This window comes from Pristiophorus japonicus, chromosome 3, assembly GCF_044704955.1.
Source record: "Pristiophorus japonicus isolate sPriJap1 chromosome 3, sPriJap1.hap1, whole genome shotgun sequence".
In the NCBI taxonomy this organism is placed as follows: Eukaryota; Metazoa; Chordata; class Chondrichthyes; family Pristiophoridae; genus Pristiophorus; species Pristiophorus japonicus.
In genome coordinates, this window is record NC_091979.1 from 185,727,407 (window position 1) to 185,740,647 (window position 13,241).

The 13,241-nt window shown below is 46.8% G+C and overlaps 1 protein-coding gene across 2 annotated transcripts in view; it reads left to right on the forward strand.

The window, feature by feature from the left end:
* Nucleotides 1-3,658, forward strand: part of LOC139260025 (CASP8 and FADD-like apoptosis regulator) — a 214,536-nt gene extending 210,878 nt beyond the window's left edge. For both annotated transcript variants that reach the window (XM_070876091.1, XM_070876092.1), the window contains exon 10: nucleotides 3,073-3,658. In XM_070876091.1, coding sequence (XP_070732192.1) covers nucleotides 3,073-3,202 — 130 coding nt within the window. In that variant the 3' untranslated portion in view covers nucleotides 3,203-3,658. The remainder of the gene's footprint in view (nucleotides 1-3,072) is intronic.
* The last annotated feature ends 9,583 nt before the right edge of the window (nucleotides 3,659-13,241 follow it).

Here is a 13,241-nt window from a genome sequence, read left to right on the forward strand (position 1 = left end):
TCGTGCAGTGATCTCAGTCTGTGATTCTGATGTTCGTGCAGTGCCTCTCAGTCTGTGATTCGGATGTTCGTGCAGTGACTCTCAGTCTGTGATTCAGATGTTCGTGCAGTGACTCTCAGTCTGTGATTCGGATGTTCGTGCAGTGTCTCAGTCTGTGATTCGGATGTTCGTGCAGTGTCTCAGTCTGTGATTCGGATGTTCGTGCAGTGACTCTCAGTCTGTGATTCTGATGTTCGTGCAGTTACTGTCAGTCTGTGATTCGGATGTTCGTGCAGTGTCTCAGTCTGTGATTCTGATGTTCGTGCAGTTACTGTCAGTCTGTGATTCGGATGTTCGTACAGTGTCTCAGTCTGTGATTCTGATGTTCGTGCAGTGACCCTCAGTCTGTGATTCGGATGTTCGTGCAGTGACTCTCAGTCTGTGATTCTGATGTTCGTGCAGTGACTCTCAGTCTGTGATTCGGATGTTCGTGCAGTGACTCTCAGTCTGTGATTCGGATGTTCGTGCAGCGTCTCAGTCTGTGATTCGGATGTTCGTGCAGTGAGTCTCAGTCTGTGATTCAGATGTCCGTGCAGTGTCTCAGTCTGTGATTCGGATGTTCGTGCAGTGACTCTCAGTCTGTGATTCTGATGTTCGTGCAGTGTCTCAGTCTGTGATTCGAATGTTCGTACAGTGTCTCAGTCTGTGATTCAGATGTTCGTGCAGTGACTCTCAGTCTGTGATTCGGATGTTCGTGCATTGCCTCAGTCTATGATTCAGATGTTCGTGCAGTGACTCTCAGTCTGTGATTCGGATGTTCGTGCAGTGTCTCAGTCTGTGATTCGGATGTTCGTGCAGTGTCTCAGTCTGTGATTCTGATGTTCGTGTAGTGACTCTCAGTCTGTGATTCTGATGTTCGTGCAGTGTCTCAGTCTGTGATTCGGATGTTCGTGCTGTGTCTCGGTCTGTGATTCGGATGTTCGTGCAGTGACTCTCAGTCTGTGATTCGGATGTTCGTGCAGTGTCTCAGTCTGTGATTCGGATGTTCGTGCAGTGTCTCAGTCTGTGATTCGGATGTTCGTGCACTGACTCTCAGTCTGTGATTCGGATGTTCGTGCAGTGTCTCAGTCTGTGATTCGGATATTCGTGCAGTGACTCTCAGTCTGTGATTCGGATGTTCGTGCAGTTACTGTCAGTCTGTGATTCGGATGTTCGTGCAGTGTCTCAGTCTGTGATTCGGATGTTCGTGCACTGACTCTCAGTCTGTGATTCGGATGTTCGTGCAGTGTCTCAGTCTGTGATTCGGATGTTCGTGCAGTGACTCTCAGTCTGTGATTCTGATGTTCGTGCAGTGACTCTCAGTCTGTGATTCTGTTGTTCGTGCAGTGACTCAGTCTGTGATTCGGACGTTCGTGCATTGCCTCAGTCTATGATTCAGATGTTCGTGCAGTGACTCTCAGTCTGTGATTCTGTTGTTCGTGCAGTGTCTCAGTCTGTGATTCGGATGTTCGTGCAGTGTCTCAGTCTGTGATTCGGATGTTCGTGCAGTGACTCTCAGTCTGTGATTCTGATGTTCGTGCAGTTACTGTCAGTCTGTGATTCGGATGTTCGTGCAGTGTCTCAGTCTGTGATTCGGATGTTTGTGCAGTGACTCTCAGTCTTTGATTCTGATGTTCGTGCAGTGTCTCAGTCTGTGATTCGGATGTTGGTGCAGTGTCTCTCAGTCTGTGATTCTGATGTTCGTGCAGTGACCCTCAGTCTGTGATTCGGATGTTCGTACAGTGTCTCAATCTGTGATTCTGATGTTCGTGCAGTGTCTCAGTCTGTGATTCGAATGTCCGTGCAGTGTCTCAGTCTGTGATTCGGATGTTCGTGCAGTGTCTCAGTCTGTGATTCGGATGTTCGTGCAGTGACTCTCAGTCTGTGATTCTGATGTTCGTGCAGTGTCTCAGTCTGTGATTCCGATGTTCGTACAGTGTCTCAGTCTGTGATTCAGATGTTCGTGCAGTGACTCTCAGTCTGTGATTCGGATGTTCGTGCAGTGTCTCATTCTGTGATTCGGATGTTCGTGCAGTGACTCTCAGTCTGTGATTCGGATGTTCGTGCAGTGTCTCAGTCTGTGATTCTGATGTTCGTGTCGTGACTCTCAGTCTGTGATTCTGATGTTCGTGCAGTGTCTCAGTCTGTGATTCGGATGTTCGTGCAGTGTCTTAGTCTGTGATTCTGATGTTCGTGTAGTGTCTCAGTCTGTGATTCGGATGTTCGTGCAGTGACTCAGTCTGTGATTCGGATGTTCATGCAGTGTCTCAGTCTGTGATTCGGATGTTCGTGCAGTGTCTCAGTCTGTGATTCTGATGTTCGTGTAGTGACTCTCAGTCTGTGATTCGGATGTTCGTGCAGTGTCTCAGTCTGTGATTCTGATGTTCGTGTAGTGACTCTCAGTCTGTGATTCGGATGTTCGTGCTGTGTCTCAGTCTGTGATTTGAATGTTTGTGCAGTGTCTCAGTCTGTGATTCGGATGTTCGTGCAGTGTCTCAGTCTGTGATTCGGATGTTCATGCAGTGTCTCAGTCTGTGATTTGGATGTTCGTGCAGTGTCTCAGTATGTGATTCTGATGTTCGTGCAGTGTCTCAGTCTGTGATTCGGATGTTCGTGCAGTGTCTCAGTCTGTGATTCGGATGTTCGTGCAGTGTCTCAGTCTGTGACTCGGATGTTCGTGTAGTGACTCTCAGTCTGTGATTCTGATGTTCGTGCAGTGTCTCAGTCTGTGATTCGGATGTTCGTGCAGTGTCTCAGTCTGTGATTCTGATGTTCGTGCAGTGTCTCAGTCTGTGACTCGGATGTTCGTGCAGTGTCTCAGTCTGTGATTCTGATGTTCGTGCAGTGTCTCAGTCTGTGACTCGGATGTTCGTGCAGTGACTCTCAGTCTGTGATTCTGATGTTCGTACAGTGTCTCAGTCTGTGATTCTGATGTTCGTGCAGTGACTCTCAGTCTGTGACTCGGATGTTCGTGCAGTGACTCTCAGTCTGTGATTCGGATGTTCGTGCAGTGACTCTCAGTCTGTGATTCTGATGTTTCTGCGCTCTCTCCAGGTGCGATTTGATATCACTGCTAACGGAGGTGAACAGAAAAACGATGCTGAGAAACCAACGACTGGCCTGCGAGGAGCCTGCACCCCTTGTCCTCCGACACACCCTCAGGAAGAAGCTCATCTTCCCCTGACATCACTCAGATCTCCTGAATCTTTGTAACCTTCGATCGGAAACTGTCCGATCACAGTGTGAAACCGGACTTCATTGCACAAGCAGTCTCGAAGCACTAGTCCCCTAGCACCTAAAGAAGGAATGCATGTACTCATCAGGGGAGGAAAATCGGATCCACTGAGAGAGCTAGGGCAGGGGAGATGAAGCTCGGCCAGGAGAGAGGAATCGTGGCGGGGTAGATCTCGGCAGCATTGGGAGAGGGATCAAGGCAGGGAGGGATCAGACACTGGGTGATCTACTCGGCATGGGGAGAGGGATCAAGGCAGGGAGGGATCAGACACTGGGTGATCTACTCGGCATGGGGAGAGGGATCAAGGCAGGGAGGGATCTCGGAATGTCCATTTTAGTCTGGACTATCGGAAGTGAAACGCTGTACTTCTCATTCAGCACTGAATAAAATATTGCATTCAACGTGTTCAACTGTCACTGTCATCTTTGAATTTTTTAGTTCTGTACCCCCACACCTGGAGTACCAGATACAATTCTGGGCGCTCTGCAACCGCACCTGGAGTACATAAGAATCTGAAAAATAGCAGCAGGAGTCGGCCATACGGCCCCTACGAACCTGCTCCGCCATTCAGTAAGATCATGGTTAATCTTCTACGTCAGCTCTACTTTCCAGCCCTATCCCCATATCCCTTGATTGCCATAGCACCCAAATATTTATCATAGAATCATAGAAGTTTATAGCCTGGAAGGAGGCCATTTCAGCACATCGTGTCTGTGCCGGCCAACAAGAGGCGATCCAGCCTCACCCCACTTTCCAGCTCTAGGTCTTTAACCCTGCAGGTTACGGCACTTCAAGTGCACATCCAAGTACTTTTTAAATGTGAGGATTTCTGCCTCTACTACTCTTTCAGGCAGTGAGTTCCAGACCCCCACAACCCTCTGCATGAAGAAATTTTCCTTCAAATCCCCTCTAAACCTTCTACCAGCTCGGAGGGGCGCCCGTTTTTTATCGTGTGGAAACTTGGGCCCTGAATGTCAACATTTACTTTTCTCTCACCTACCAAAGTGAATAATTTTACATTTCCCTACATGATACTCTAATGTTCCCTCTTATTTTTTGTGGGGCGCGCAGCCCCTTGACAGTTTTGTGCAGCGCAAAATTCACGTTGGAACAAGCCGGTCCTGAGCTGCGCATGGATTGGCAGAGAGTCCATGAACCTTATAGGGTATGTTATTATACTCCGTCTGCCATTGTCTTGTCCAATCACTTAACCTGTCTATATCCCTTTACATCCTTTTTGTGTCCTCCTCACAGCTTACTTTCCCACCGAGCTTTGTATTGTCAGTAAACTTGGATATATTGCATTCAGTCCCCTCATCTAAGTCATTGATGTAGATTGTAAATAGCTGAGGCCCAAGCAGTGATCCTTGCGGCACCCCACTAGTTACAACCTGCCAACCCGAAAATAACCTGTTTATTCCTATTCTCTGTTTTCTGACTGATAACCAATCCTCAGTCTGTGCTAATATTTTAACCCCAATCCCATGAGCCCTTGTGTAACAATTCCTTGTATAGCACATTATCAAATGCCTTCTGAAAATCCAAATACACTATATCCACTGGTTCTCCCTTATCTACACTGCTAGTTACACCCTAAAAACACAAGTAGATTTTTCAAACACGATTCCCTTCCATAAAACTGTTGACTCTAACTAATCATATCATGATTTTCTAAGTGCCTTGTTACCACATCGTGATTAATATAGATTCAAGCATTTTCCCTATAGCTGGTGTCAGGCTAACTGGGTTATCGTTCCCTGTTTACGCTCTCCTTTCTTGAATAGTGGGGTTACATTTGCTATCTTCCAATCCATGGGGACTGTTCTAGAATCTAGGGAATGCCGAAAGATCAAAACCAATGCATCCACCATCTCTGCAGCCACCTCTTTTAAATCCCTTGGCTGTCGACCATCAGGTCCAGGGGATTTGTCAGCTTTTAGTTTGATTTATTTCTCCAGTACTTTTTCGTTACTAATATTAATTACTTTAAGTTCCTCACTCTCATTAGACACTTGGATCTCCACTATTTCCAGTATAATTTTTGTGTCTTCTACTGTGAAGACAGATACAAAATATTTGTTTAACATCTCTGCCATTTCTTTATTCCCCATTTTAATTTCTCCTGCTGCTGCTTCTAAGGGAAGCCAATCTCTTCCTTTTTACATACTTGTCAAAGTTCTTACAATCTGTTTTTATATTTCTTGCTAATTTACTCTCTATTTTCTCTCTATCAATTTCTTGGTCATCCTTAGCTGATTTTTAAAAACCCTCCCAATCCTCAGGCTTACTACTCTCTTTGGCAACATAGTAAGCCTCTTTTAATCTAATATTATCCTTAATTTCTCTGGTTAGCCACGGTTGGACCACTTTTCCAGTGGAGTTTTTATTCCTTAAGTGAATGTATATTCATTTGAGAATTATGAATTATTTCCTTAAATGTTTGTTATTGCTTATCTACCATTGTATTGTTTAATCTAATTTCCCTATCTACCTGAGCCAACTCACCACTCATAATTATGCAATTGACTTTGTTTAAATTTAAAACCCTAGTTTTGGACTTAACCATATTTAATATGAAATTCTATCATCATGTTGTAGTAAATAACCACTCTCGAGTCTGCTAAGTCCAGCAAGTAAAGAGTTTATTCGAGCAAATGCAAGGGAGTGACGCTCAGTTGCCTGAGATACCACACTCAACAATACAGAGTTTGCAGCATCCATTTATAGTACACATGTTTCTGTAACTTGGGTTTTTTGCGACAGTCATAAATCAGTACACACTGTTCCAACATTTATATCACATGACTAGATTCACAACCCAGTTAATGGAGTTATTCAAGTCCAGCAGGTGTCTCCCGTTATCTGAACTCCTTCTAGCCTTGGGCCTCCCATTCCCATGGCAACACCTATTTTGGCCTTCATTCTTCCGACCTTCTTGTTCTGATGTAATAGTGAGTAATTTTTCCAACCTTCTAAATAACATTTAATTTTCCCAAGCTTCTAAATGAGCTAGCTGTCTCTAAAGTTACCCGTGGTCAAGTATGCCATCATGCCGAGGTGAAGAACCATTACCATTTACAACGTTTATTTCAAAGATGCACTTTACTAACAATTTAAGCATTGCTATTATAATGTTAGCCTAGCCCCACTTGTCCCACTTCAATATGATCATTCTTCCCCAGAGGATTATTTACTATAAGATTACTAACTAACCCTGTCTCATTACATAACACTAAATCTAAAATAACCAGTTCCCTAGTTGGTTCCTTGACATATTGTTCTAGAAAACTGTCTTGAATGCATTCCATGAACCCTTCCTCTAAACTACCTTTGCCAATTTGGTTTGTCCAGTCTATATGAAGATTAAATTTGCCCATGATTATTGCATGACCCTTGTTACATGCTCCTCTAATTTCCTGATTTCTACTCTGTCCAACAATATTATTGTTAAGGGGCATATAAACTACCCCACCAGTGTTTACGGCCCATTGTTATTTCTTAGCTCCACCCACACATCTTGATTTTCTGGGCAAGCTCCCGTCTCCACAACTATCTTCATCTCATCCTTTATTATCGGAGCTTTTCTATTTTGCCTAAATTGTTTAAAAGTAAAGTATCCTGGAATATTTAGTTCCCAACCTTGGTCACCGTGTAACCGTGTTTAAGTAATGGCTACTAGATAAAACCCATTTATCTCTCTTCGTGCCACGAATTCTTCTATCTTGGTATGAATGAATGCTTTGTGCATTTAGATGTAGCACCTTTAATTTTATCTTTTTACTACTTTTCCCTAATGTGGTCCTAGTCGCAAATGACCTATCACCATTGTTATATTCCTTGTCCCTTCCTGATGCACACTGCATGATTTTACCCAATTCACCACTCTGCTCTACAGCCTTGCCTTTTCTCTTTAGGTTTACAAATTTATCATTGCCTGAACCCTTGCTCCCCCTTAATAGTTTAAAGTGCGATCTACTGCCCTGATTACTGGGTACAAATCTGAGCCCTGGCATCCCATACCTCAAGTACCTGGTACAATTCTGGGCTCAGGTTCCCCACACCTGGAGAACTGGGTACAATTCTGGGCCCTGACACCCCACACCTGGAGTACTGGGTACAATTCTGGGCCCTGACACCCCACACCTGGAGTACTGGGTACAATTCTGGGCCCTGACACCCCACACCTGGAGTACTGGGTATAACTCTGGGCCCTGACACCCCACACCTGGAGTACTAGGTACAATTCTGCGCTTAGGTTCCCCACACCTGGAGTACTGGGTACAATTCTGGGCCCTCACACCCCACACCTGGAGTACTAGGTACAATTCTGCGCTTGGGTTCCTCACACCTGGAGTATTAGGTACAGTTCTGGGCCCTGACACCCTACACCTGGAGTACTGGGTACAACTCTGGGCCCTGACACCCCACATCTGGAGTACTGGGTACAACTCTGGGACCAAGTACCCCACACCTGGAGTACTGGGTACTGTTGAGTCCTTAACTCTTAAACATAATCACACGAGGCACGTACTGCAGACACAGTCACTCTGTGACCTTCACCTTTATTACCGGGACCAAGGAGTGCTGGCCCTGCGAGGGACCTCCCCTTCTATACCTGAATCTCCAGGTAAGGAGTGTCTCCCACAAGTACACCCCCTGTGGTCAAGGTGTGCATTTCTAGTAAGTATGTACAGTATATAGTGGTCACATGAGGGTTACAATTGTATAAGGTTTACAGTAGTATGCTGGTTACATACATGACATCACCTTCCCCCCCCCCCCCCTCATGTCTTTTTGACTCGAAGGTTAAATCTATCAGGTGGTCGATGCTCTCTTGTGGAGCGCCGCAGTTGGGGCTCTGGTGGCTGAGCCTTGGCATGCGTTTCTGTCACCTGAGGTGATTCCGGCCTGTCCAGGTTGGCCGCAGGGACTGTGCATGCTGGTGATTGTCCTTGTTGCTCGTCCACTGGCAGTGGTGTGGTTGACATCTCGTGCTCTTCTTCATGTTCATTGGTGTCTATGCTGAACCTTTTCTTTACTTGGTCCAAGTGTTTGCGGCATATCTGCCCATTATTGAATCTGACCACTATGACCCTGTTTCCCTCTTTACCAATTACGGTGCCCTCCAGCCACTTGGGTCCCAATGCATGGTTAAGTACAAATACCGGATCATCCATTTCTCTACACCTCTCCCTTGAGTTATGATCGTGGCACTCGGTTTGGGACTAGCGCTTGCCCTCAACAATGTCTGCCAGCGTTGGGTGGATGAGGGACAGCCGCGTTTTGAGCGTACATTTCATGAGGAGATCCGCTGGCGGAACTCCTGTGAGCAAGTGCAGCCGGGACCTATAGGCCAGCAGGAGGCGCGATAGGCGGTACTGCAGAGGGGGTCCTTGGATGCGGAGCATGCCTTGCTTTATGACTTGGACCGCACGTTCCGCCTGGCCATTGGAAGCCGGCTTGAACGGCGCCGTCCGGACATGTTTGATGCCATTACCCGACATAAACTCCTGGAATTCATGGCTGGTGAAACACGGGCCATTGTCGCTGACCACGCTAAGCCGTGGGTCGTGAAAACCGTGCGCAGGCTCTCCACGGTGATGGATGTAGGGCACGAGTTTAATATGATGCACTCGATCCATTTCGAGTATGCATCGACAATTATCAAGAACATTTTTCCCATGAACGGGCCCGCATAGTCCACCTGAATGCATGACCAAGGCTTAGAGGGCCAGGGCCACAGGCTGAGCGGGGCCTCCCTGGGGCCGTTGCCCAGCTGGGCACACGTCGTGCACCTGCGAATACAGTGTTCCAGGTCTGAGTCAATCCCCGGCCACCATACATGTGGCCGGGCAATGGCCTTCATTAACACGATGCCAGGGTGCTCGCTGTGGAGTTCCCTGATGAATGCTTCTCTCCCCTTCTGGGACATGACCACTCAGCTGCCCCATAGCAGGCAATCAGCTTGGATGGAGAGCTCATCCATCCGTCTCTGAAACGGTCTGACCTCCTCGGGGCACGCCCCGTGCGTGGGCGCCCAATCCTCCGTCAGAACACATTCCTTTATCATGGATAGGAGGGGGTCCCTGTTGGTCCAGAGTTTGATCTGGCGGGCTGTGATGGGGAGCCTGCGGTGTCAAAAGCCTCAACGGCCATGACCATCTCGACGCTCTGCTCCGACGCCCCCTCGGTGGTGGCCAGTGGAAGCCTGCTGAGCGTGACAGCGCAATTTTCAGTGTCTGGCCGGTGCCGTATGGTGTAATCATACGCAGCCAGCGTGAGAGCCCATCGCTGTTTGCGAGCTGACGCATTAGCGTTGACTGCCTTGCTGTCGGACAACAGAGAAGTTAATGGCTTGTGGTCCATTTCTAACTCGAACGGTCTGCCGAAAAGGTATTGGTGCATTTTTTTCACACCATAAATGCAAGCGAGTGCTTTCTTTTCGACCATGCCGTACCCACGCTCTCTGGGAGAGCGACCTGGAGGCATAAGCCACTGGTTGGAATTGTCCGTCCCCATTACCCTGCTGCAACACACACCCAACCCCGTATGATGATGCATTGCATGTTAAAACTAGTTTTTTACAGGGGTCATACACGCTAACAGTTTGTTAGAACAAAGCAGGTTCCGCGCCCTGTTGAAAGCCCGCTCTTGACAGTCCCCCCAAAACCATTCGCAACCCTTTCGCAGGAGCACGTGTAACGGCTCCAACAATGTGCTTAAGTTCGGCAGGAAGTTCCTGAAATAGATCAAAAGTCCCAGGAACGATCGCAACTCCGATGTGTTGCCGGGCTAGGGCGCACGACGGATCGCCTCTGTTTTGGATTCGGTAGGCCGGATCCCGTCTGCGGCAACCCTCCTGCCCAAAAACTCGACCTCTGGGGCCAAAAACACACACTTGTCCGCCTTCAGCTGCAGACCTACCCGGTCCAGTCGGCGTAGCACCTCCTCCAGGTTGTGGAGGTGTTCCTCGCTGTCTCGACCTGTTATTAGGATGTCGTCCTGGAATACGATTGTGTCGGGAATGGATTTCAGCAAGCTTTCAATGTTTCTCTGAAAGATGGCAGCCACCGAACGGATGCCAAAAGGATGCCAAAATGGAGACACAAGCAAAAGGCAGAAAGGAAATGAGTAAAAGTGGAGGACAGAGAAACCCAAGGCAAAAAACAAAAAGGGCCACTTTGCAGCAACATTCTAAAGCGTCCAAGTGTGTTAAAAAGGCAAGACTGAAGGCTCTGTGCCTCAATGTGAGGAGTATTCGGAATAAGGTGCACGAATTAACTGTGCAGATAGCAATTAACGGGTACGATGTGGTTGGCATCACGGAGACATGGCCCCAGGGTGACCAAGGCTGGGAACTCAACATCCAAGGGTATTCAACATTTAGGAAGGATAGCAGAAAGGAAAAGGAGGTGGAGTGGCGTTGCTGGTGAAAGAGGAAATTAATGCAATTGTAAGGAAAGACATTAGCTTGGATGATGTGGAATCGGTATGGGTGGAGCTACAGAATAGCAAGGGGCAGAAAACATTAGTGGGACCTCCAAACAGTAGTAGTGACGTTGGGGAAGGCATCAAACAGGAAATTAGGGGTGCATGCAATAAAGGTGCAGCAGTTATCATGGGTGACTTTATTATGCATATAGATTGGGCTAACCAAACTGGAAGCAATACGGTGGAGGAGGATTTCCTGGAGTGCATAAGGGATGGTTTTCGAGACCAATATGTCGAGGAACCAACTCGGGGGGAGGCCAACTTAGACTGGGTGTTGTGTAATGAGAGGGGATTAATTAACAATCTCGTTGTGCGAGGCCCCTTGGGGAAGAGTGACCATATGGTGGAATTCTATATTAGGATGGAGAATGAAACGGTTAATTCAGAGACCATGGTCCAGAACTTAAAGAAGGGTAACTTTGAAGGTATGAGGCGTGAATTGGCTAGGATAGATTGGCGAATGATACTTAAGGGGTTGACAGTGAATGGGCAATGTCAGACATTTAGAGACCGCATGGATGAACTATAACAATTGTACATCCCTGTCTGGCATAAAAATAAAAAAGGGAAGGTGGCTCAACCGTGGCTATCAAGAGAAATCAGGGATAGTATTAAAGCCAAGGAAGTGGCACACAAATTGGCCAGAAATAGCAGCGAACCTGGGGACTGGGAGAAATTTAGAACTCAGCAAAGGAGGACAAAGGGTTTGATTAGGGCAGGGAAAATAGAGTACGAGAGGAAGCTTGCAGGGAACATTAAAATGGACTGCAAAAGCTTCTATAGATATGTAAAGAGAAAAAGGTTAGTAAAGAAAAAATTAGGTCCTCTGCAGTCAGAATCAGAGGAAGTCATAACGGGGAACAAAGAAATGGCAGACCAATTGAACAAGTACTTTGGTTCGGTATTCACTAAGGAGGACACAAACAACCTTCCGGATATAAAAGGGGTCAGAGGGTCTAGTGAGAAGGAGGAACTGAGGGAAATCCTTATTAGTCGGGAAATTGTGTTGGAGAAATTGATGGGATTGAAGGCCGATAAATCCCCAGGGCCTGATGGTCTGCATGCCAGAGTACTTAAGGAGGTGGCCTTGGAAATAACGGATGCATTGACAGTCATTTTCCAACATTCCATAGACTCTGGATCAGTTCCTATGGAGTGGAGGGTAGCCAATGTAACCCCACATTTTAAAAAAGGAGGGAGAGAGAAAACAGGGAATTATAGACCGGTCAGCCTGACATCGGTAGTGGGTAAAATGATGGAATCAATTATTAAGGATGTCATAGCAGTGCATTTGGAAAGAGGTGACATGATAGGTCCAAGTCAGCATGGATTTATGAAAGGGAAATCATGCTTGACAAATCTTCTGGAATTTTTTGAGGATGTTTCCAGTAGAGTGGACAAGGGAGAATCAATTGATGTGGTGTATTTGGATTTTCAGAAGGCTTTCGACAAGGTCCCACACAAGAGATTAGTGTGCAAAGTTAAAACACATGGGATTGGGGGTAGTGTGCTGATGTGGATTAAGAACTGGTTGGCAGACAGAAAGCAAAGAGTAGGAGTAAATGGGTACTTTTCAGAAGGACAGGCAGACTAGTGGGGTACCGCAAGGTTCTGTGCTGGGGCCCCAGCTGTTTACATTGTACATTAATAATTTAGACGAGGGGATTAAATGTAGTATCTCCAAATTTGCGGATGACACTAAGTTGGGTGGCAGTGTGAGCTGCGAGGAGGATTCTATGAGGCTGTAGAGTGACTTGGATATGTTAGGTGAGTGGGCAAATGCATGGCAGATGAAGTATAATGTGGATAAATGTGAGGTTATCCACTTTGGTGGTAAAAAGAGAGACAGACTATGATCTGAATGGTGACAGATTAGGAAAAGGGGAGATGCAACGAGACCTGGGTGTCATGGTACATCAGTCATTGAAGGTTGGCATGCAGGTGCAGCAGGCGGTTAAGAAAGCAAATGGCATGTTGGCCTTCATAGCGAGGGGATTTGAGTACAGGGGCAGGGAGGTGTTATTACAGTTGTACAGGGCCTTGGTGAGGCCACATCTGGAGTATTGTGTAAAGTTTTGGTCTCCTAACTTGAGGAAGGACGTTCTTGCTATTGAGGGAGTGCAGTGAAGGTTCACCAGACTGATTCCCGGGATGGCGGGACTGACATATCAAGAAAGACTGGATCAACTTGGCTTGTATTCACTGGAGTTCAGAAGAATGAGAGGGGACCTCATAGAAACGTTTAAAATTCTGACGGGGTTAGACAGGTTAGATGCAGGAAGAATGTTCCCAATGTTGGGGAAGTCCAGAACCAGGGGTCACAGTCTAAGGATAAGGGGTAAGCCATTTAGGACCGAGGTGAGGAGAAACTCCTTCACCCAGAGAGTGGTGAACCTGTGAAATTCTCTACCACAGAAAGTTGTTGAGGCCAATTCACTAAATATATTCAAAAAGGAGTTAGATGTAGTCCTTACTAATAGGGGGATCAAGGGGTATG